Consider the following 25,143-nt stretch of genomic DNA (forward strand, 5'->3'; position numbering starts at 1 on the left):
ATTGCTGGGTGCTGTTTTTCGTTTAAATATTGCGATTTTTTAAAAACCAAGCACTTCTGCGCGTAAAAATGGCTTTCTACTAATGTTATATCTTATCACAATAATAAACCTCACAAAAATAATCAACTTTTATTGAACACTCAATCGATTCAAGAGTAAAAAAACAGAAAATATCAAGTTTACTAACCAAAAACATAAAAGAACGTGTTTAAAATATAAAAACGCATAACATTACCATAAACTGGTGTATCTAGCTGCAGTTTTGCATGTAAATTGCCGTGATTTTACTTTTTGGCTCACAAACTCAACGCGTATACCCGGCAACGAAACTTAAGGTATCTTTGTAAAATTTGCCTAATATCGAAGTGACATTGAGGAAAACAATACTGAGTTACTATTTTTGTTCCTTTGCTTGAATTAGTAAGCTACCTTTTCTGCGTTCCGGGTCTTTATGAAATCGGAAAACGCGAACACCTTATCTGCTAGTACTTAAGCAGTTTGGAGCTGCATGTCCACCAATGTTGGATAATAAATGTAGTAAAGAATGGCTCTGTAGGTTCGTAGGTATGATCATATATTATTATGTAAACTAAGCTGATTGCTGCTAGTCTTAATCGCCAACGTAAAGTACCCTGTTAAACCACACTGTACGCCGAAAACCAGTCAAAATACTAATTTACTCCACATTAAATCCTAGATTTAATATTATATAACAAGATTTATATTAGAATTTATATTTTATATGTTAAAACAACCGCTATACGTGTTTTTTAGCTTTGTATCGCTTACAAGAACTAAATGAACACATGCCGACCATGCATTTGTATAGGCGATTCACGCTCTGTGGGCTCCGTAATGGCGGACACGAGTGCCGTTTCCTAACTTGGTCTATACTAACTTTGGTCCAACCCATTGTTACGTAAAAGACAAATTGAACGCCATCTTGTTTCCAAAATAACACAGTAGGTATAGGGAAAATGCATGTTTTTCGGTAAATTAGAGAAAAACTTGAGTCTAAAAACAAATTTAAAGGTTGAAAAGTGTAAAAAACAAGTGTTAACGCCATCTTGTTTCCAAAATAACACAGTAGGTATAGGGAAAATGCATGTTTTTCGGTAAATTAGAGAAAAACTTGAGTCTAAAAACAAATTTAAAGGTTGAAAAGTGTAAAAAACAAGTGTTATTTGTTTTCTGTATCAAAAAAAGTCAAAAAATGGAGTTAGAAGCGGTTGATTTGTGACATTTTAGTCATTTAATGGGGGTAAATTTATATGTTTTTTCAAAAAAATGTTTGGTAATGTAAATAGAAGCTGTTTTACGCCTTTCCACAAAAGGAAATCGCAAATAAAACTCAACAAGTTCGTTTAAATTCATTGCGAAAGTCACCGCTTTTGCTCTATTTTGAACACACAAAGACGGCAGTTGGACTACTCGGTGTTTTTACGACTCTGCCCTTGCCTATAGAAAAAACGAGAGACTAAAAAAGGAAAAAAGAAAATCATTGGACCGTAACGGTATTTCCCCATAAAAATCCTATAATAGTAAATATATCATATATTATTAAATATCGGCGGTATTACCCCAATTTTTTATGTGGCGGTATTACCCCAATTTTTTAAGATGGTTTGCATGTTGCTATACATCAACGTGTGTCAAAATTTTGTTAATTTTTGTTAGCGATTTTTTTATTTTATCGCGTGTCAACTTTGACGGCCCACCCAACTAAAAGTACTTTGATTATTTAATATATTTTTTGATACGTAATTGAAGTGTCGCTTCTTCTTTCCAACGACACCAAGATTGCTGCTCCAGGTGTACCATAACCCGGGATATTTAATAATATATGATATATTTACTATTATATGATTTTTATGGGGAAATACCGTTACGGTCCAATGATTTTCTTTTTTCCTTTTTTAGTCTCTCGTTTTTTCTATAGGCAAGGGGGGGAGGATTCCTCACTCACTAGCACCTAATTGTGTTTTAATTTCATTTGTTCAGATTTGTAGCAAATATTAATGTTTTATGATTATGTTTAATCAACAAAAGGGTGGATTTGGCAGCGGTTTTGGTGAGTTGTGTTTGTCACTATTGTGATGTCACTCTTGTGATGTCACTATTGTGGTGTCACTCTTGTGGTGTCACTCTTGTGATGTCACTCTTGTGATGTCGCTCTTGTGATGTCACTCTTGTGGTGTCACTCTTGTGATGTCACTCTTGTGATGTCGCTCTTGTGATGTCACTCTTGTGGTGTCACTCTTGTGGTGTCACTCTTGTGGTGTCACTCTTGTGATGTCACTCTTGTGATGTCACTTTTGTGATGTCACTCTTGTGATGTCACTCTTGTGATGTCACTCACTCTTGTGATGTCACTCACTCTTGTGATGTCTTGTGATGTCACTCTTGTGATGTCACTCTTGTGATGTCACTCTTGTGCATGGCGCAATGGTTAGCGCGCCTGCCTCTAACCCAGAGGTAATAGGTTCAAGGCTCGTCGCTGCCACCATTGTGGGCGTATGTGTCCTTGGGCAAGACACTTAACAATAATTGCTTCAACCCAGTGGTCACTATAACTCAATTATACCCCATTATGATATTATGACATCATAATCCCCATTATCCCCATTATCCAGGTAACAGTAGTGGGGGTTTGTTTGGGAACAAAACAAAGACATCCAGTGGATTGTTCGGCAACACTTCGAGCGCGTTCGGAACCGGAGCAACTTCAAGTAATTTAACGAACAAACTTGTTTTAATAACTTAATAATTGCAACATCAGTCTTCTATTGTTGAGAATTAATTCTAGAAAACATTGTTTTTATTATCACAACATAGATATAATATAATTATTTTTATTATCACAACATAGATATAATATAATTGTTTTTATTATCACAACATAGATATAATATAATTGTTTTTATTATCACAACATAGATATAATATAATTGTTTTTATTATCACAACTAGGGATGTGCCGAGCCGAGCCCGAGCTCAAAAGCTCGTGCCCGAGCGTCTCCTTTTTTGACGCTCGGCGCTCGGCTGAAAACTGGGCCGAGCGCCGAGCCTTATGCTATTATGTTGCACGCGAGAGCGAAAAATATTGAAAATGAAAAAAGTGAAGCTACTAAGAGATAACGAGACTAGTCAGCGTAGCTTTCTCCTTAATTATTTTTCGTTCGTTGTGAATTTGCTCTCTCGCAAGTAACGAATCGCAACGTCAGCGAATTTGCCCGTTATCGAATTAGAGCAGGTGTCGAATTACACGAGCGCCCAATGTTTTCGTATCACATTTTAAATAAAAAGCCAAAAACTCTTAAACTTTTTTATAATGAAATAATATAAATTGCTGCAACCACGGTTTTGCAACCACAGGGTTTTGCAACCCCTAAGCCACCTTTACCGCAGACACGCACGCAGCCAGAAAGTGCTAAGACGCACACACACGCGTTGCATTCAATATATTAACATTCCTTCGCTTGGCTAGTCAGCGTAGCTTTCTCCTTAATTATTTTTCGTTCGTTGTGAATTTGCTCTCTCGCAAGTAACGAATCGCAACGTCAGCGAATTTGCCCGTTATCGAATTAGAGCAGGTGTCGAATTACACGAGCGCCCAATGTTTTCGTATCACATTTTAAATAAAAAGCCAAAAACTCTTAAACTTTTTTATAATGAAATAATATAAATTGCTGCAACCACGGTTTTGCAACCACAGGGTTTTGCAACCCCTAAGCCACCTTTACCGCAGACACGCACGCAGCCAGAAAGTGCTAAGACGCACACACACGCGTTGCATTCAATATATTAACATTCCTTCGCTTGGAATTAGAACAATTTTTCATTCAATTGTTACGTCCCGTGTCCTATCGCAACGTAACTATTAATTATGACGTTTTATAATATAACAATCGGGAGGAATGTACCCACTGCCCAAGTTGGCAGCCCAACCAACCACGAGATCAAAACATCGTGTATCAGCGTCACATTTTTACACTCTGCGCCGGCGTATGAAATAAAGGAAGACGCATGCGGTAGCATACATTCCACACGTAACAAACGAAGCAATCGTTGTGAATTTATTCTCGTGAAAAATGACGTAATGAAACTCTGGTTCTCGTGCGGTGCCATCAAACAATGTTTTTTGGCTTCTGTCCAAGCTCGACCGGGACGATACTTTGTATTTGTAATATCATATTACAATTTATGTTGGTTCCAATTTACTGATAGCGTCGCTCCTCGCTCTTATATTTGCATCAATTAAAATTCACATAATCGCGATTTACCTGCATTAAACTAATCATCAGAAACAAAAATTATACACAAACTACAGATCGTATGGAAGCGAATAAAACACGATTGTTTTCCAACAATCTCGTTTGTGATGTAACGATCGTAAAGGTTTATTCTGACGTAAATAATCGTTACATTATCCAAGATGAACATGCGTAGAAACTTGCTAGTTGTGCCACTGGCTGTAACAGTTATAAATAATTTTTTAATTAAATATTTTTTGTATGGATTTTACATTTTGCAACAGTAGGAATTATGAAAAGCGAGACGCGTCTTTAACCGCAAACCACGTGTTCTGTATTATTTTGATTAGCGGCGCTTTTCGGCTGAATAGGAACGCATTCTCGTACGCCTTTCTCCTTGATGACGTCATAGGTGCTCGGGCTCGGGCTCGTGGCGTAGGTACTCGGGCTCGGGCTCGTGGCGCTCGGCGAACCCGAGCTTTTTCAACTTCAGCACATCCCTAATCACAACCATAGGCGCTGAATGCAGGCCTGCAAGGCCTGCGCCCAGGCCCTCACAAAATAGGATCATTGATATTTCCATTAAAGTATCAAAACAATAAAAATCCAGCATTTATAAATGTTCCAGACCGCAGTTTTAACGGAGACGTTAGTCAAGGTACGTTTCCGTTGCCTGGCAACTTATCGTGCGATAAAAGCATTTGAGTCTGTGACGTAACAACATTAGAATTTTTTAAATAAATTCGGCTCAATGTTTGGTTTAATAAATATTCCAACATGTTCAGTAAACGCATTTCAAGTATCCCACCCGATTTTCAATAGAATTACCCCGCTGTCCAAAATTGCCGTCACAATAAAACATCATATACTTATATCGCAGTTTACTCTAGTTTCGACGTCATGTATAGGAGGTTGTCATGTAGCCAGAACCAAAAAAAAGGGGTCGGTCTAAAACCTGCCGTCATATTTAAATACTGCGTTATCAGGGTCGTTTATCAGTATCGTTAAGCCTACAGTTGTTAATACATTCTTGAAGTAATAAAGTCAATCTTTACCAAAGTTTTCCTCAACCACGCAATGCTTTGTTACGATATAGTGGCGATTCACATTTTGATTATTTGCGTCATAATAGCATTTGATGCGTCGATTGTTGACGTCACAATGCCAATTGATGCGTTCATTATCAGCATTCCAGGAGATAACAAACTGAATGTTCTACGGATCTACGTTCACGGTGGAGACTGTTTTAACCCAAATTCACGTGAACACATGCGTTTTCTACTTGAAACAGATTGCAACAAAATACAGTAGACTTGGTGAAACATCATATGCCATTAAATTTCCTGCTCTGTATATAGAAATAAACATGTATCTACAAGCTTGAAAGATGGGTTTGTTTGGACGTTCCTGTTATTGAACTTCTACTATTATGATAACACACTTTAAATGAAGTGGGAATTCTGACGTGCGTGGATGTAATACTATTGGATTTAGAGGACAAATAATATATCTTTAAAATTTGAGGTTTTTTATCACTGAACTCGACGGTATACATTTTGATAAAATGATTCGTCAATATCTATTAAGTATTCTAAATCGTCGTCTCTCATTAGAACGCTCTTCATCTTGGATTAAATGCCAAATTACTCGCAAGAAAATCTGATCAAGAGTGTTTTGGATGCATTTAAAAATACGTCCTTGTATGTTTTGGTAAAATATTCTTTAGGACAACTACTTCGGCCTTCTTTGATTTAGTAGTTCTGGTGTTTCGTTCAACCACACCAGTGTACACTCAACATGTAACGGTATCTCTAGGTTTTTTTTGTGCGTAAATCAACCCGTAAGTTTTAATTCATCACTTGCATTCGCCCTCAGTAGCAACATTAATCTATGCTACGCGTAATAACGTCATAATTTACGCAGGATTTACTCCATCAGACAGGCAGAAAAGTACTAATAAATAGCAAGGTGAAAACCTTTTCCTGCTTTGTTTGTTACGAAATAGTGGGGATTCACACGTTGATTATTTGCGTCATAATACCGATTTTCGTATTCAATTATTGCCTCACTTTTTAACTAACTAACCAAACGTTCGTTGTATAGTGTAGTTCATATTGCCACAATATATTTTGTTTCATCACTTATAGTTACAACACTGGTTAGGCAAACTTAGGACATAATACGATATACGCATATTTCAGGAAAGCCTGTTACTATTTTTTGCTAACGCGAGTGTTGTTTACTCTCTTTATTACTGCATAAAAATTCAGTTAAACAAACAATATTACTGCTAAACAGACGATGTTTTATCGCTGCATCGATTTCTAAACGATTTAGGGCTTTAGGTCGTAATAATCAACCTAAATTTGTTCCAGAAGTATCGCTGCGTTATATTTACGATGTTTTCCTCAGCCATGCAGTATAATTATTACGAAATAGTAGGGATTCACATGTGGATTCATTACGTCATAATAACGATTGTCTCACCTGGCAATTAATTACGACATATTAGCAATTCACACGTCGACTATTTGCGTCATAATAGGAACTCACACGTTCATTATTTAGCCTGCAGGTGCTTTAAAACAGGTTGAATGTTTGCCTTTACACGTTTGCTATGAAATAAAGGATTGTCTCGTTTATAAGATGAATACTTTTTACGTACGTGAACGCAACAAGCATGTGAATTAAATGTGTGTTTAGCTAAACTTGGTGGTCACTGGCCAGTCCTATTTCACCACTATAAATTCAAGCCTTTATTTTGTTCATAACAGCGGGTAATCTTTCCGTAATCCTGGCGCTTCGTAACAAACTAATTGTCTACGATTACGAATTATCCAATTTCTCCTCTAAGCTGTTGCCGGTGTCAAAATACCAATAAAATATTAAATTAATTTATGCCCGTTTGTAAATTTTGTCGTATTGTAGTTGATTTTTAGTCACAGAATTTTGATTTAAATCAACTAAAAACGATTGTTACTTTGACGCGCGCCGTTTTTCGTTTAGACTTTGGAGCTACGTAAGCGAAAATTTGTATAAAATTTCTGAGGGGTTGTTCAAACACCAAACAGCCCCCTCTAGATCGGACACTGATGTGACGTATTATGAGTCAGACAATTTGGTTGTCGAAAATTGCGCTCGGCGACACCTGGCAACGAATCGCATCACTGGATATATTATAATTGTTTTTATTATCACAACATAGATATAATAAAATTGTTTTTATTATCACAACATAGATATAATATAATTGTTTTTATTATCACAACATAGATATAACATAATTGTTTTTATTATCACAACTAGTGATGTACCGAATCGTTAAAAAAACGATTCGGCCGAAACTGAATATTCGGCCATTTGTGCCGAATCAATTCGGCCGAATCAACCGAATCGTTTATGACGTCATCCGAACCTACGGCGACGGGCGGTCGGTAAAAACGACATAAAGGAAAATACTTTATCATAGGCACCGTGTCACACACAAGTATTAACAATTTCAATATACGTCTTTAATGTGACAATAAAGCGTTGTGGGAAACATTCGTCTCCTAATAACGCGCGTATTTACGAACCAAAACTACAGGGAAGGTAAATCGTTGGGAGAAAAGCACAACGGTGACGGACGAGCGTGGTTTAGATAAATTTAATTTTATTGCAACACGGACGAGCAGTTAATTCGAGAACTTAAAAATTCTTTACTGTAACGGCGTTAACCATTGACAAAACCTGTGTTACGCAAACAAAAAAAATTATTTACTTTTGTGACGAAAAAAACATTGTGTATGAGCGTCCCATTTTACGCTCTGCGTCGGCTTGGGAAATAAAGGAAGACACATGCGATAGCATACTTTCAACACTTAGTAAGCGAAGCAATCGTTGTGAATTTGTTCTTGTAGAAACCGACGAAATGCTAACCTCAGTCTAATTTGCAAGCAGCCTGTGCCCTGTGGTATATAAATTGTCGGATTTATATGAAATGTTTTTTGGATTTTGAATGTTACATAACGTAACATGTGTATATAAATTTTAAATTTAATATTTTAGGTGTAAAATTAATATCTTGCAACTGGGATTCACGAAAGTCTGATTTTCGCGCGGTGCCCAAGTACGACGTTTTTGGCTTCTGTCCAAGCTCGGCCGGGACCATACTTAGCAATATTACATTACAATTTGTGTTGGTTCTAATTTCCTGATAGATTCGCTCCTCGCACTTATATTTGCATCAATTAAAATTCACATAATCGCGATTTACCTGCATTTATACTACTCACGGTTACTGGCTTAAAACTATACCGAGAGTAAAAAAATTATTTGAAAACTTTACTTTTACATTTTGTATTCTGCTTTGTGCTAAAAATGTGCAGGGGATCGTGCGCAGACGCGTTCCCTATTTAGAGAGAAAAAGCGAGTGTTTCTTTATCGACGACCGGGAGCAGACGCGTGCACTATTTAGAGAGAAAAAGCGAGTGTTTCTTTATCGACGATCGGGAGCAGACGCGTGCACTATTAAGAGAGAAAAATCGAGTGTTTCTTTATCGACGATCGGGAGCAGATTCGGTCGCGAATGTGAAGAAGTTTATCAAAGTGCGCGTGTGCCATAGCCCATAGAACTGTATCCGAAATGATTAGCATTGCTAAAAAGCATGACGATTAATTGAATTAAACTTATTTGTTGCAAATAGTCTTTAATTCTTATCTCACAAATTGCGCAAGTTCTTGCTAATCGTATCTATATTGTCTGGGAAAAAGTTCGGTTTTTGCCGAATCTTTACGCACGATTCGGCCAAAACCGAATCTTTGTCAAAATCGCTGGTTCGGCCGAATAAATTTAACAAACCGAAACTTCGGTACATCACTAATCACAACATAGATATAATATAATTGTTTTTATTATCACAACATAGATATAATATAATTGTTTTTATTATCACAACATAGATATAATATAATTGTTTTTATTATCACAACATAGATATAATATAATTGTTTTTATTGTCACAACATAGATATAATATAATTGTTTTTATTATCACAACATAGATATAATATAATTGTTTTTATTATAACAACATAGATATAACATAAGTCCAACAGGTGGTTTTTCGTTCGGTGGAAATGCGGCCAACACATCGGGTATGTTCGGCACGCCCGCCTCTAAACCAACTGGGGGTCTGTTTTCCACCCCGGCCTCGACGCAGGGGTTTGGTGCCTCCAGTGGATTCGGAGCTGCGTTCGGTCAAGCACGAACAACAAGTTCGACCCCGTTTGGCACGACTACAACGTCGACGTTCGGTGGGGGTGTGTTTGGGGGAAGTGAGTTTATGTTGTATATGTTTATCCTGGGTTTAGTAGATTATATATAAAATAATATCAGTTGATGTATAATATAGTGTGTAGGCTTATCAGCCACGCTTTTATTTGAGATTTTTACTCAAGTCGTTTTCAATCCTTTGTTGTTTTAATTAATTTGATCTTCGCTACCACTATAGGATCGTAAGTTTGAATATATTAAAACTAGATACTTTCACACAACAACAAAGTGGAACCACAGTAAAGTTCACACCAACAACTGGTTCGGATACCATGGTGAAAAGTGGTGTTCAATCGAATATAACGACCAAACACCAATGTATTACGGCCATGAAGGAATATGAGATGAAAAGTATGGAAGAACTGAGGGTGGAAGATTATTTGGAGGGAAGGAAGGGACCAGGTAAGTTTTGTGATGTCATGGTGATGTCATGATGATGTCATGATGATGTAATAACAGGCACAGGAACAACACTCACGAAGCCTGCCTCCGGTGGATTTAACTTTGGTCAACAACAATCGACGTCGGGAACCATGTTTGGTTCAACTGCTAAGGTGGGATAGAAATAATATATATAACCAACATAGAAATAATATATAACCAACATAGAAATAATATATAACCAACATAGAAATAATATATAACCAACATAGCCAGCGTTTGGCACCTCTAGTGGTGGGTTATTTGGAACAGCGAGCACATCAACAACAGGTGGTTTGTTTCAACAATCAAAACCTTTCCAAACTACCAGTGCTGCCAGTGGGTTTAGTTTCGGTGCAGCAACAACTACGTCATCATCACTGTTCGGCAACACTGCTAAACCGGTATTCATAATTCATAAATTTGCATATTAATATATATTTATATAACTTATACTGTGTTAGGCTGGAAGCATGTTCGGCAACACTGCTGGCGGATTGTTCGGATCAAATACATCGGGAAACACTGGGTTTGGTGCTCCGGTACGTATGCTATGACATCATAACCACTATTATGGCATCATAACCACCATTATGACATCATAACCACTATTATGACATCACACCTACCATTATGACATCATAACCACCATTATGACATCATAACCAATATTATGACATCATAACCACCATTGTGACATCATAACCACTATTATGACATCACACCTACCATTATGGGTTTATGACATCATACTCACCATAATGACATCACACCTACCATTATGACATCACAGTTGTTTGGCAACAAGACGAGTGGGTTTGGTACAACAGTGACATCTAGTGGATTTGGAGGTGGATTGTTCGGACAACCAACGGCAACGAAACCTTCGAGTGATTTATTTTCATCGTCGGGGGGGTTCGGACAAAATGCAGGTTTGGTTGAACATTATATATGATATCTATGTTATATATATGAGGTCTATGTTATATATATGATATCTATGTTACAGGTTCCACGTTGTTCGGAGGCAACAAGACGGGGTTTGGGGCGAAAACAACCAACACCGGTAGTTTATTCGGCAACACTGCTTTAAACACTGGTAACACTGGGAATAAATTTGGTGGGTTCGGCAACACTGGGGGTGGGTTTGGGGGGTTTAACTTCTCAGCGGGGGCCAACACGGGTAGTACAGGCGGTGGGTTCGGGGTGACAACTAACGCTGGTACGATGTTCGGACAACAATCTACCACCGGGGGTGCTGTTTCATTAGTTCCGTCGACCAATCAGCAATCTGTGGAGATGTTACAGGTTAGTGACATCATAATACACATTGTTAGTGACAAGGGCTGTGGATTTTCCCTATTTTTGTTTAACCGTTAACCGTTCAGTTTTAACCGGTTAACCGATGCAAGTGTAATCCTAATAAAAGCGTCTTGTTTATCGCTTTTCTTTCGCGAATTTAAAGGCAACTTTACGATGTACGTTTGGACTATGCTTGGAATACACGCCAAAACGTTCTTAACGTCAAAGTAATGCTTTCTTATTCGTATTCACACCTATTTAAAGAGCGTAAACACACTCCCCGTTACTTTCATTTTTTTGTGGTAAATTCAAATAGCGACCGTTTTATTGATTCCAAAAATACTTTGCTTATTAAAATTGGTCCAGTATAGGCGGAGATATTCGTCCTCCAACAGTGATCTCTAGCGCTATCCTTTTTTTACTACGAGCTCCGTGATTGTGACGTAGGAACGTACTAGTCACGTGACCGATTCTTTCGTAAAAGCGGAACCTGCGTTTTTTTCTTCTCTCGTTTTTGCTAAAAACACTGCCTCTCGCCTTTCTGAATGAGAGCGGCCACGCTTCAACAGTTTTGTGACATGATTTGTCACGTGGGTAGTACACTTCTCAATTTTTTCCCCACGCAACTTTCAAATCAGTTTTATGAATTTCACGGTGTTTGAGCTGGAATATCTTTGGTTATACAGATCCGATTAAAACAAGTAAGGTGTCGTTGGAATTAGAAAAACACACTCTATCTATTAAAGCGATGTACATTTGGGTGTGTTTAGGTTCTTTAAAGCACCTGCCGGCTAAATAATCAACGTGTGAATTGCTATTATGTCCCAATTAATTGCCAGGTCAAATAATCGCTATTATGATACAATGAATCCACGTGTGAATGCCTGCTATTTCGTAATAAACATGCTGCTTGGCTGAGGGAAACATTTAGGTTGTTTATTACGCCAATATAATGTTGCAAAACTAGTTACCCTGCGCTATTACCAATCGAGATTGACAACGAACACGCGCCTTTCGTGTAAATAAAGATATTGATATACGTGTATATGACGTCATAGTTCGGTTAACCACTTGAACTTTCTGTTGGAGGTTAACCGAACGTACTGTTAACTTTTCCACAGCCCTACTTATGATGTCATAATACACATTGTTAGTGACATCGTAATACGTTAGTGACATCATAATACACATTGTTTATGTCACACATTTATGTCACACAGGCATTGTTGACAGCACCATTCGGGGATTCCCCCTTGTTCAAGAATGCTTTAAGTGATCCAGCGAAGAAAAAAGAGGTTAATATAAGATATCTATGTAAATATATGATATTTATGTTATATATATGATATCTATGTTATATATAAGTTATCTATGTTAATATAAGATATCTATGTTAATATATGATATCTATGTTAATATAAGATATCTATGTTAATATATGATATCTATGTTAATATAAGATATTTATGTTAATATAAGATATCTATGTTAATATATGATATCTATGTTAATATAAGATATCTATGTTAATGTAAGATATCTATGTTAATATAAGATATCTATGTTAATGTAAGATATCTATGTTAATGTAAGATATCTATGTTAATGTAAGATATCTATGTTAATGTAAGATATCTATGTTAATGTAAGATATCTATGTTAATGTAAGATATCTATGTTAATGTAAGATATCTATGTTAATGTAAGATATCTATGTTAATATATGATATCTATGTTAACATAAGATATCTATGTTAATGTAAGATATCTATGTTAATGTAAGATATCTATGTTAATGTAAGATATCTATGTTAATATAAGATATCTATGTTAATATATGATATCTATGTTAATATATGATATCTATGTTAATATATGATATCTATGTTAATATATGATATCTATGTTAATATAAGATATCTATGTTTAATATAAGATATCTATGTTAATGTAAGATATCTATGTTAATGTAAGATATCTATGTTTAATGTAAGATATCTATGTTAATGTAAGATATCTATGTTAATGTAAGATATCTATGTTAATGTAAGAAATCTATGTTAATGTAAGATATCTATGTTAATATAAGATATCTATGTTAATATAAGATATCTATGTTAATATAAGATATCTATGTTAATATAAGATATCTATGTTAATATAAGATATCTATGTTAATGTAAGATATCTATGTTAATGTAAGATATCTATGTTAATGTAAGATATCTATGTTAATGTAAGATATCTATGTTAATGTAAGATATCTATGTTAATGTAAGATATCTATGTTAATGTAAGATATCTATGTTAATGTAAGATATCTATGTTAATGTAAGATATCTATGTTAATGTAAGATATCTATGTTAATGTAAGATATCTATGTTAATGTAAGATATCTATGTTAATGTAAGATATCTATGTTAATGTAAGATATCTATGGTAATGTAAGAATGTAAGAAATCTATGGTAATGTAAGATATCTATGTTAATGTAAGATATCTCTGTTAATGTAAGATATCTCTGTTAATGTAAGATATCTATGTTAATGTAAGATATCTATGTTAATGTAAGATATCTATGTTAATGTAAGATATCTATGTTAATGTAAGATATCTATGTTAATGTAAGATATCTATGTTAATGTAAGATATCTATGTTAATGTAAGATATCTATGTTAATGTAAGATATCTATGTTAATGTAAGATATCTATGTTAATATAAGATATCTATGTTAATGTAAGATAGAATGTAAGATATCTATGTTAATGTAAGATATTTATGTTTAATGTATGATATCTATGTTTAATGTATGATATCTATGTTTAATGTATGATATCTATGTTTAATGTATGATATCTATGTTTAATGTATGATATCTATGTTTAATGTATGATATCTATGTTTAATGTATGATATCTATGTTTAATGTATGATATCTATGTTTAATGTATGATATCTATGTTTAATGTAAGATATCTATGTTTAATGTAAGATATCTATGTTAATATAAGATATTTATGTTAATATAAGATATCTGTGTTAATATAAGATATCTATGTTTAATGTAAGATATCTATGTTAATGTATGATATCTATGTTTAATGTAAGATATCTATGTTTAATGTAAGATATCTATGTTTAATGTAAGATATCTATGTTAATGTAAGATATCTATGTTAATATAAGATATCTATGTTAATATAAGATATCTATGTTAATATAAGATATCTATGTTAATATAAGATATCTATGTTAATATAAGATATCTATGTTAATATAAGATATCTATGTTAATATAAGATATCTATGTTAATATAAGATATCTATGTTAATATAAGATATCTATGTTAATATAAGATATCTATGTTAATGTATGATATCTATGTTAATGTATGATATCTATGTTAATGTATGATATCTATGTTAATGTATGATATCTATGTTTAATATAAGATATTAATGTATGATATCTATGTTTAATGTATGATATCTATGTTTAATGTATGATATCTATGTTAATGTAAGATTTAATGTAAGATATCTATGTTAATGTAAGATATCCATGGTAATGTAAGATATCTATGTTAATGTAAGATATCTATGTTAATGTAAGATATCTATGTTAATGTAAGATATCTATGTTAATGTAAGATATCTATGTTAATGTAAGATATCTATGTTAATGTATGATATCTATGTTAATGTATGATATCTATGTTAATGTAAGATATCTATGTTAATGTAAGATATCTATGTTAATGTAAGATATCTATGTTAATGTAAGATATCTATGTTAATGTAAGATATCTATGTTAATGTAAGATATCTATGTTAATGTAAGATATCTATGTTAATGTAAGATATCTATGTTAATGTAAGATATCTATGTTAATGTAAGATATCTATGTTAATGTAAGATATTTATGTTAATGTAAGATATCTATGTTAATGTAAGATATCTATGGTAATGTAAGAATGTAAGAAATCTATGGTAATGTAAGATATCTATGTTAATGTAAGATATCTCTGTTAATGTAAGATATCTCTGTTAATGTAAGATATCTATGTTAATGTAAGATATCTCTGTTAATGTAAGATATCTATGTTAATGTAAGATATCTATGTTAATGTAAGATATCTATGTTAATGTAAGATATCTATGTTAATGTAAGATATCTATGTTAATGTAAGATATCTATGTTAATGTAAGATATCTATGTTAATATAAGATATCTATGTTAATATAAGATATCTATGTTAATATAAGATATCTATGTTAATGTAAGATAGAATGTAAGATATCTATGTTAATGTAAGATATCTATGTTAATGTAAGATATCTATGTTAATGTAAGATATCTATGTTTAATGTATGATATCTATGTTTAATGTATGATATCTATGTTAATGTAAGATATCTATGTTAATGTAAGATATCTATGTTAATGTAAGATATCTATGTTAATGTAAGATATCTATGTTAATGTAAGATATCTATGTTAATGTAAGATATCTATGTTAATGTAAGATATCTATGTTAATGTAAGATATCTATGTTAATGTATGATATCTATGTTAATGTAAGATATCTATGTTAATGTATGATATCTATGTTAATGTATGATATCTATGTTTAATGTATGATATCTATGTTTAATGTATGATATCTATGTTTAATGTATGATATCTATGTTTAATGTATGATATCTATGTTTAATGTAAGATATCTATGTTTAATGTAAGATATCTATGTTTAATGTAAGATATCTATGTTTAATGTAAGATATCTATGTTTAATGTAAGATATCTATGTTTAATGTAAGATATCTATGTTAATGTATGATATCTATGTTTAATGTATGATATCTATGTTTAATGTATGATATCTATGTTTAATGTATGATATCTATGTTTAATGTATGATATCTATGTTTAATGTATGATATCTATGTTTAATGTATGATATCTATGTTTAATGTATGATATCTATGTTTAATGTAAGATATCTATGTTTAATGTAAGATATCTATGTTTAATGTAAGATATCTATGTTTAATGTAAGATATCTATGTTTAATGTAAGATATCTATGTTAATATAAGATATCTATGTTAATGTAAGATATCTATGTTAATGTAAGATATCTATGTTAATGTAAGATATCTATGTTAATGTAAGATATCTATGTTAATGTAAGATATCTATGTTAATGTAAGATATCTATGTTAATGTATGATATCTATGTTAATGTAAGATATCTATGTTAATGTAAGATATCTATGTTAATGTAAGATATCTATGTTAATATTATGATATCTATGTTAATATTATGATATCTATGTTAATATTATGATATCTATGTTAATATTATGATATCTATGTTAATATTATGATATCTATGTTAATATTATGATATCTATGTTAATATTATGATATCTATGTTAATATAAGATATCTATGTTAATATAAGATATCTATGTTAATATAAGATATCTATGTTATATATATATATATGATATCTATGGTTGTTATATAAGATATCTATGATATACACCCAGCTTTTGAAACCGACGAACCCCATAGCCCAACAAGCAGCGTTACAATCACCCATATATCGGGTCTCGCCCAACCCGGCTACTAAGATCAAGCCTAAAGCACGACAGGGGTCACTCGGGGGTCAATCTAAAGTTCATCAATTGTTCGCTGGAGTGGAACCTGACGAGGATGTTGCCGTTAGCAACCGTAGTTTTGTCGGCAGGTATTGTGATGTGATAATGGTTGTTGATATGATAATTAACCTTTGTGTTCGAAGGTCAAGTGTGAAGCGTCTCACCATCAAGGTTACCCCTAATATTGGGGGAAGCACCCCCCATTCTAACGGGTCGTCACCCCATGAACCCCATGCGCACGTCGGACATTTGATTGCCGAGGATACGATAGCTGGTGAAACATCTTTAAAGCAGGTAATATATAATATCTATGTTTGTATATGTGATGTCTACGTTTGTATATGTGATATCTATGTTTGTATATGTGATGTCTATGTTTGTATATATGATATCTATGTTTGTATATGTGATGTCTATGTTTGTATATGTGATGTCTATGTTTGTATATGTGATGTCTATGTTTGTATATGATGTCTATGTTATACTTCCAAGGTCACTGAAGCACGACCGTTTGTTCCACGTTTAACCAACCGTAACTTTGACGACACAATCGTCGATCTTAACTTGCGGTCACGCGTGACATCACCCATGGCAACCGTGACAACATCCGGGGCAACGATGATGTCACCCATGGCAACCATGACGTCACCCATGGCAACTAAGGAAAGATTGAAAACAATGGATGATGACATCATAATAGACACTGATGACGTAACAATCAAATATATTCTTTGTTTGTTTTTATTAAATATATTAAACAGGTTGTTAATGAAAAGCACCCGGCGGGTATTACCCTAACTCGAAGGGGATATTTCACGATACCAAGCTTGGTGGAACTTGCTCAATGTACGGACCCTGAGGGGGTGTGTAAAGTACGTGACTTTACTGTGGGCAGGGAGGGTGGGTAGAAGTTATACTTGTGAATATTGTTTGTCTTGGTATGATTGTTTTACACATCCTGCTAATTTAAACGTTCAATTAACTTGAATAAAAATCATTGTTTGATTCCTATTTAAATAAACAACTTTAATAATCCAGGATAAGTTTCTAACAAAGATACTTATAGTTATGTTTTATATAAATTATGTTTTAACTCCAACCCAGGTTACGGTTCTGTTTTCTTTGATGGCGAGGTCGACGTCACGAACCTCGATTTGGATTCAATCGTTCATATTCGACGCAAGGAAATCACGGTTTATCCCGATGATCAAAGTAAACCTCCTGTTGGGGAAGGATTAAACAGGTAAGTGTATTTGTGACTGGGTGTTTCATATGTATTTGTGACTGTGTGTTTCATATGTATTTGTGACTGTGTTTTTCATATGTATAATGTATTTGTGACTGGGTGTTTCATATGTATTTGTGACTGTGTGTTTCATATGTATTTGTGACTGTGTGTTTCATATGTATTTTTGACTGTGTGTTTCATAAGTATTTGTGACTGTGTGTTTCATATGTATTTGTGACTGGGTGTTTCATATGTATTTGTGACTGTGTGTTTCATAAGTATTTGTGACTGGTGTTTCATATGTATTTGTCACTGGGTGTTTCATATGTGTTTGTGACTGGGTGTTTCATATGTATTTGTGACTGGGTGTTTCATATGTATTTGTGACTGGGTGTTTCATATGTGTTTGTGACTGGGTGTTTCATATGTATTTGTGACTGTGTGTTTCATATGTATTTGTGACTGTGTGTTTCATATGTATTTTTGACTGTGTGTTTCATAAGTATTTGTGACTGGGTGTTTCATATGTATTTGTGACTGTGTGTTTCATATGTATTTATGACTGTGTGTTTCATAAGTATTTGTGACTGTGTGTTTCATATGTATTTGTGACTGGGTGTTTCATAAGTATTTGTGACTGGTGTTTCATATGTATTTGTCACTGGGTGTTTCATATGTATTTGTGACTGTGTGTTTCATATGTATTTGTGACTGGGTGTTTCATATGTATTTGTGACTGTGTGTTTCATAAGCATTTGTATTTGTGACTGTGTGTTTCATAAGTATTTGTGACTGGGTGTTTCATATGTATTTGTGACTGTGTGTTTCATATGTATTTATGACTGGGTGTTTCATATGTATTTGTGACTGTGTGTTTCATATGTATTTGTGACTGGGTGTTTCATATGTATTTGTGACTGTGTGTTTCATAAGTATTTGTGACTGGGTGTTTCATATGTATTTGTGACTGTGTGTTTCATATGTATTTATGACTGTGTGTTTCATATGTGTTTGTGACTGGGTGTTTTTATAAGCATTTGTATTTGTGACTGGGTGTTTCATATGTATTTGTGACTGTGTGTTTCATATGTATTTGTGACTGTGTGTTTCATATGTGTTTGTGACTGTGTGTTTCATATGTATTTGTGACTGTGTGTTTCATATGTATTTGTGACTGTGTGTTTCATATGTATTTGTGACTGTGTGTTTCATAAGTATTTGTGACTGTGTGTTTCATATGTATTTGTGACTGGGTGTTTCATATGTATTTATGACTGTGTGTTTCATATGTATTTGTGACTGTGTGTTTCATATGTATTTATGACTGTGTGTTTCATAAGTATTTGTGACTGTGTGTTTCATATGTATTTGTGACTGTGTGTTTCATAAGTATTTGTGACTGGGTGTTTCATATGTATTTGTGACTGTGTGTTTCATATGTATTTGTGACTGTGTGTTTCATAAGTATTTGTGACTGTGTGTTTCATATGTATTTGTGACTGGGTGTTTCATATGTATTTGTGACTGTGTGTTTCATAAGTATTTGTGACTGTGTGTTTCATATGTATTTGTGACTGGGTGTTTCATAAGTATTTGTGACTGGTGTTTCATATGTATTTGTGACTGGGTGTTTCATATGTATTTGTGACTGTGTGTTTCATATGTGTTTGTGACTGGTGTTTCATATGTATTTGTGACTGTGTGTTTCATATGTATTTGTGACTGTGTGTTTCATAAGCATTTGTATTTGTGACTGTGTGTTTCATATGTATTTGTGACTGTGTGTTTCATATGTATTTGTGACTGGGTGTTTCATATGTATTTGTGACTGTGTGTTTCATAAGCATTTGTATTTGTGACTGTGTGTTTCATATGTATTTATGACTGTGTGTTTCATATGTATTTGTGACTGTGTGTTTCATATGTATTTGTGACTGTGTGTTTCATAAGTATTTGTGACTGTGTGTTTCATATGTACTTGTGACTGTGTGTTTCATATGTATTTGTGACTGTGTGTTTCATATGTATTTGTGACTGTGTGTTTCATATGTATTTGTGACTGTGTGTTTCATAAGTATTTGTGACTGTGTGTTTCATATGTATTTGTGACTGTGTGTTTCATAAGTATTTGTGACTGTGTGTTTCATATGTATTTGTGACTGTGTGTTTCATAAGTATTTGTGACTGTGTGTTTCATATGTATTTGTGACAGGGTGTTTCATATGTATTTGTGACTGTGTGTTTCATATGTATTTGTGACTGTGTGTTTCATATGTATTTGTGACTGTGTGTTTCATAAGTATTTGTGACTGTGTTTTTCATATGTATTTGTGACTGTGTGTTTCATATGTATTTGTGACTGGGTGTTTCATATGTATTTGTGACTGGGTGTTTCATATGTATTTGTCACTGGGTGTTTCATATGTATTTGTGACTATGTGTTTCATATGTACTTGTGACTGTGTGTTTCATATGTATTTGTGACTGTGTGTTTCATAAGTATTTGTGACTGTGTGTTTCATATGTATTTGTGACTGTGTGTTTCATAAGTATTTGTGACTGTGTTTTTCATATGTATTTGTGACTGTGTGTTTCATATGTATTTGTGACTGTGTGTTTCATAAGTATTTGTGACTGTGTTTTTCATATGTATTTGTGACTGTGTGTTTCATATGTATTTGTGACTGTGTGTTTCATATGTATTTGTGACTGTGTGTTTCATATGTATTTGTGACTGTGTGTTTCATAAGTATTTGTGACTGTGTTTTTCATATGTATTTGTGACTGTGTGTTTCATATGTATTTGTGACTGTGTGTTTCATAAGTATTTGTGACTGTGTGTTTCATATGTATTTGTGACTGTGTGTTTCATAAGTATTTGTGACTGTGTGTTTCATAAGTATTTGTGACTGGTGTTTCATATGTATTTGTCACTGGGTGTTTCATATGTGTTTGTGACTGGGTGTTTCATATGTATTTGTGACTGGGTGTTTCATATGTATTTGTGACTGGGTGTTTCATATGTGTTTGTGACTGGGTGTTTCATATGTATTTGTGACTGTGTGTTTCATAAGTATTTGTGACTGTGTGTTTCATATGTATTTGTGACTGTGTGTTTCATATGTATTTTTGACTGTGTGTTTCATAAGTATTTGTGACTGGGTGTTTCATATGTATTTGTGACTGTGTGTTTCATATGTATTTATGACTGTGTGTTTCATAAGTATTTGTGACTGTGTGTTTCATATGTATTTGTGACTGGGTGTTTCATAAGTATTTGTGACTGGTGTTTCATATGTATTTGTCACTGGGTGTTTCATATGTATTTGTGACTGTGTGTTTCATATGTATTTGTGACTGGGTGTTTCATATGTATTTGTGACTGTGTGTTTCATAAGCATTTGTATTTGTGACTGTGTGTTTCATAAGTATTTGTGACTGGGTGTTTCATATGTATTTATGACTGTGTGTTTCATATGTATTTATGACTGGGTGTTTCATATGTATTTGTGACTGTGTGTTTCATATGTATTTGTGACTGGGTGTTTCATATGTATTTGTGACTGTGTGTTTCATAAGTATTTGTGACTGGGTGTTTCATATGTATTTGTGACTGTGTGTTTCATATGTATTTATGACTGTGTGTTTCATATGTGTTTGTGACTGGGTGTTTTTATAAGCATTTGTATTTGTGACTGGGTGTTTCATATGTATTTGTGACTGTGTGTTTCATATGTATTTGTGACTGTGTGTTTCATATGTGTTTGTGACTGTGTGTTTCATATGTATTTGTGACTGTGTGTTTCATATGTATTTGTGACTGTGTGTTTCATAAGTATTTGTGACTGTGTGTTTCATATGTATTTGTGACTGGGTGTTTCATATGTATTTATGACTGTGTGTTTCATATGTATTTGTGACTGTGTGTTTCATATGTATTTATGACTGTGTGTTTCATAAGTATTTGTGACTGTGTGTTTCATATGTATTTGTGACTGTGTGTTTCATAAGTATTTGTGACTGGGTGTTTCATATGTATTTGTGACTGTGTGTTTCATATGTATTTGTGACTGTGTGTTTCATAAGTATTTGTGACTGTGTGTTTCATATGTATTTGTGACTGGGTGTTTCATATGTATTTGTGACTGTGTGTTTCATAAGTATTTGTGACTGTGTGTTTCATATGTATTTGTGACTGGGTGTTTCATAAGTATTTGTGACTGGTGTTTCATATGTATTTGTGACTGGGTGTTTCATATGTATTTGTGACTGTGTGTTTCATATGTGTTTGTGACTGGTGTTTCATATGTATTTGTGACTGTGTGTTTCATATGTATTTGTGACTGTGTGTTTCATAAGCATTTGTATTTGTGACTTTGTGTTTCATATGTATTTGTGACTGTGTGTTTCATATGTATTTGTGACTGGGTGTTTCATATGTATTTGTGACTGTGTGTTTCATAAGCATTTGTATTTGTGACTGTGTGTTTCATATGTATTTATGACTGTGTGTTTCATATGTATTTGTGACTGTGTGTTTCATATGTATTTGTGACTGTGTGTTTCATAAGTATTTGTGACTGTGTGTTTCATATGTACTTGTGACTGTGTGTTTCATATGTATTTGTGACTGTGTGTTTCATATGTATTTGTGACTGTGTGTTTCATATGTATTTGTGACTGTGTGTTTCATAAGTATTTGTGACTGTGTGTTTCATATGTATTTGTGACTGTGTGTTTCATATGTATTTGTGACTGTGTGTTTCATAAGTATTTGTGACTGTGTGTTTCATATGTATTTGTGACTGGGTGTTTCATATGTATTTGTGACTGTGTGTTTCATATGTATTTGTGACTGGGTGTTTCATATGTATTTGTGACTGTGTGTTTCATATGTATTTGTGACTGTGTGTTTCATATGTATTTGTGACTGGGTGTTTCATAAGTATTTGTGACTGTGTGTTTCATATGTATTTGTGACTGGGTGTTTCATATGTATTTGTGACTGTGTGTTTCATATGTATTTGTGACTGTGTGTTTCATAAGTATTTGTGACTGTGTGTTTCATATGTATTTGTGACTGTGTGTTTCATAAGTATTTGTGACTGTGTGTTTCATATGTATTTGTGACTGGGTGTTTCATATGTATTTGTGATTGTGTGTTTCATATGTATTTGTGACTGTGTGTTTCATATGTATTTGTGACTGGGTGTTTCATATGTATTTGTGACTGTGTGTTTCATATGTATTTGTGACTGTGTGTTTCATAAGTATTTGTGACTGTGTGTTTCATATGTATTTGTGACTGTGTGTTTCATATGTATTTGTGACTGTGTGTTTCATAAGTATTTGTGACTGTGTGTTTCATATGTATTTGTGACTGTGTGTTTCATAAGTATTTGTGACTGTGTGTTTCATATGTATTTGTGACTGTGTGTTTCATAAGTATTTGTGACTGTGTGTTTCATATGTATTTGTGACTGTGTGTTTCATATGTATTTGTGACTGTGTGTTTCATATGTATTTGTGACTGTGTGTTTCATATGTATTTGTGACTGTGTGTTTCATAAGTATTTGTGACTGTGTGTTTCATATGTATTTGTGACTGGGTGTTTCATATGTATTTGTGACTGTGTGTTTCATATGTATTTGTGACTGTGTGTTTCATATGTGTTTGTGACTGGGTGTTTCATATGTATTTGTGACTGTGTGTTTCATATGTATTTGTGACTGTGTGTTTCATATGTATTTGTGACTGTGTGTTTCATAAGTATTTGTGACTGTGTGTTTCATATGTATTTGTGACTGGGTGTTTCATATGTATTTGTGACTATGTGTTTCATATGTATTTGTGACTGTGTGTTTCATATGTATTTGTGACTGGGTGTTTCATATGTATTTGTGACTGTGTGTTTCATATGTATTTGTGACTGTGTGTTTCATATTGTAGTAGATATTTAATGCAACCCACCACCAACAGACGAGCGGAAGTTACGTTAGATTGTGTCTGGCCGAATGACAAATCAACGCGAGCACCCGTAACTTCCCCCGAACGATTGGTTAATATGAAATGGGAACAAAAGTTGGAACAAACCACGAACAAGATGGGTGCGAGGTTCAAGGACTACCATGTTGACTCAGGATCATGGGTGTTTCAGGTATGATGTCACTATGTATAATGTCACCATCTATGATGTCACCATCTATGATGTCACCATCTATGATGTCACTATCTATGATATCACTATCTATGATGTCACCATCTATGATGTCACTATGTATGATGTCACTAGGTTAACCACTTCTCAAAATATGGACTTCCTGAGAGTGACGCAGAATCTGATGATGATGTCACAAAACATAAGGTCATCAAAAGTGGTGATGTCATCAAAAATGGTGATGTCATCAAAAATGGTGATATCATCAAAGGCGGTGAGGTCATCAAAGGTGGTGATGTCATCAGGGCTGGTGATGATATCAAAAGTTATGATGTCATTAACAATGACATCATCAATATAGAAGCAGGAGACGTAGCCATGGAAACGAACAAAGGTAAATAATTCAATATATTATGACATCATAATGATTGATGACATCACAGATGAATTGTTGCCTTCTTCCCACCGGGTGGCGCAAGCGATGGGAGTCAACGCACGTCGAGTACAGGTTTATATTATTTCTATTGTTGTGTGGTTCGTGTGTTTATGTGGTCTTGGTGTTTCCGCCGATGAAAGATCAAACAAGAAAAACCTCTTCCACTTATTATTATGACATCACAGTCGATGAAAGCATCGTTCTTCATTGATGAGGAGGCTCCCTCACCCCCCCTAGTGGTGTCGATGTTAAAACCTCCGACCAACAAAAAGAAGTTGGATCCGAAACCCATCGACCCACCAACCACCAACCCCAGTCCATCTCAAACCAGACCAACGTAAATATCTTTGTTACATAAACAA

The 25,143-nt window shown here is 33.8% G+C and overlaps 1 protein-coding gene across 1 annotated transcript in view; it reads left to right on the forward strand.

Moving 5' to 3' along the window:
- Positions 1–2,035: 2,035 nt before the first annotated feature.
- LOC149733352 (nuclear pore complex protein Nup98-Nup96-like) overlaps positions 2,036–25,143 on the forward strand; it is a 30,741-nt gene continuing 7,633 nt past the window's right edge. Inside the window, exons 1-20 of the mRNA XM_089881992.1 lie at positions 2,036–2,071; positions 2,634–2,729; positions 4,770–4,911; positions 9,351–9,569; positions 9,775–9,969; positions 10,027–10,121; positions 10,221–10,391; positions 10,452–10,529; positions 10,781–10,919; positions 10,997–11,295; positions 12,510–12,584; positions 16,849–17,048; positions 17,103–17,253; positions 17,452–17,670; positions 17,721–17,859; positions 18,064–18,202; positions 24,168–24,345; positions 24,481–24,739; positions 24,789–24,853; positions 24,967–25,118. Of these exons, the coding sequence (XP_089738118.1) occupies positions 9,392–9,569; positions 9,775–9,969; positions 10,027–10,121; positions 10,221–10,391; positions 10,452–10,529; positions 10,781–10,919; positions 10,997–11,295; positions 12,510–12,584; positions 16,849–17,048; positions 17,103–17,253; positions 17,452–17,670; positions 17,721–17,859; positions 18,064–18,202; positions 24,168–24,345; positions 24,481–24,739; positions 24,789–24,853; positions 24,967–25,118 (2,732 nt within the window). The 5' untranslated portion in view covers positions 2,036–2,071; positions 2,634–2,729; positions 4,770–4,911; positions 9,351–9,391. The remainder of the gene's footprint in view (positions 2,072–2,633; positions 2,730–4,769; positions 4,912–9,350; positions 9,570–9,774; positions 9,970–10,026; positions 10,122–10,220; positions 10,392–10,451; positions 10,530–10,780; positions 10,920–10,996; positions 11,296–12,509; positions 12,585–16,848; positions 17,049–17,102; positions 17,254–17,451; positions 17,671–17,720; positions 17,860–18,063; positions 18,203–24,167; positions 24,346–24,480; positions 24,740–24,788; positions 24,854–24,966; positions 25,119–25,143) is intronic.

Source organism: Ciona robusta, chromosome 7, assembly GCF_009617815.1.
Source record: "Ciona robusta chromosome 7, ASM961781v2".
In the NCBI taxonomy this organism is placed as follows: domain Eukaryota; kingdom Metazoa; phylum Chordata; class Ascidiacea; order Phlebobranchia; family Cionidae; genus Ciona; species Ciona robusta.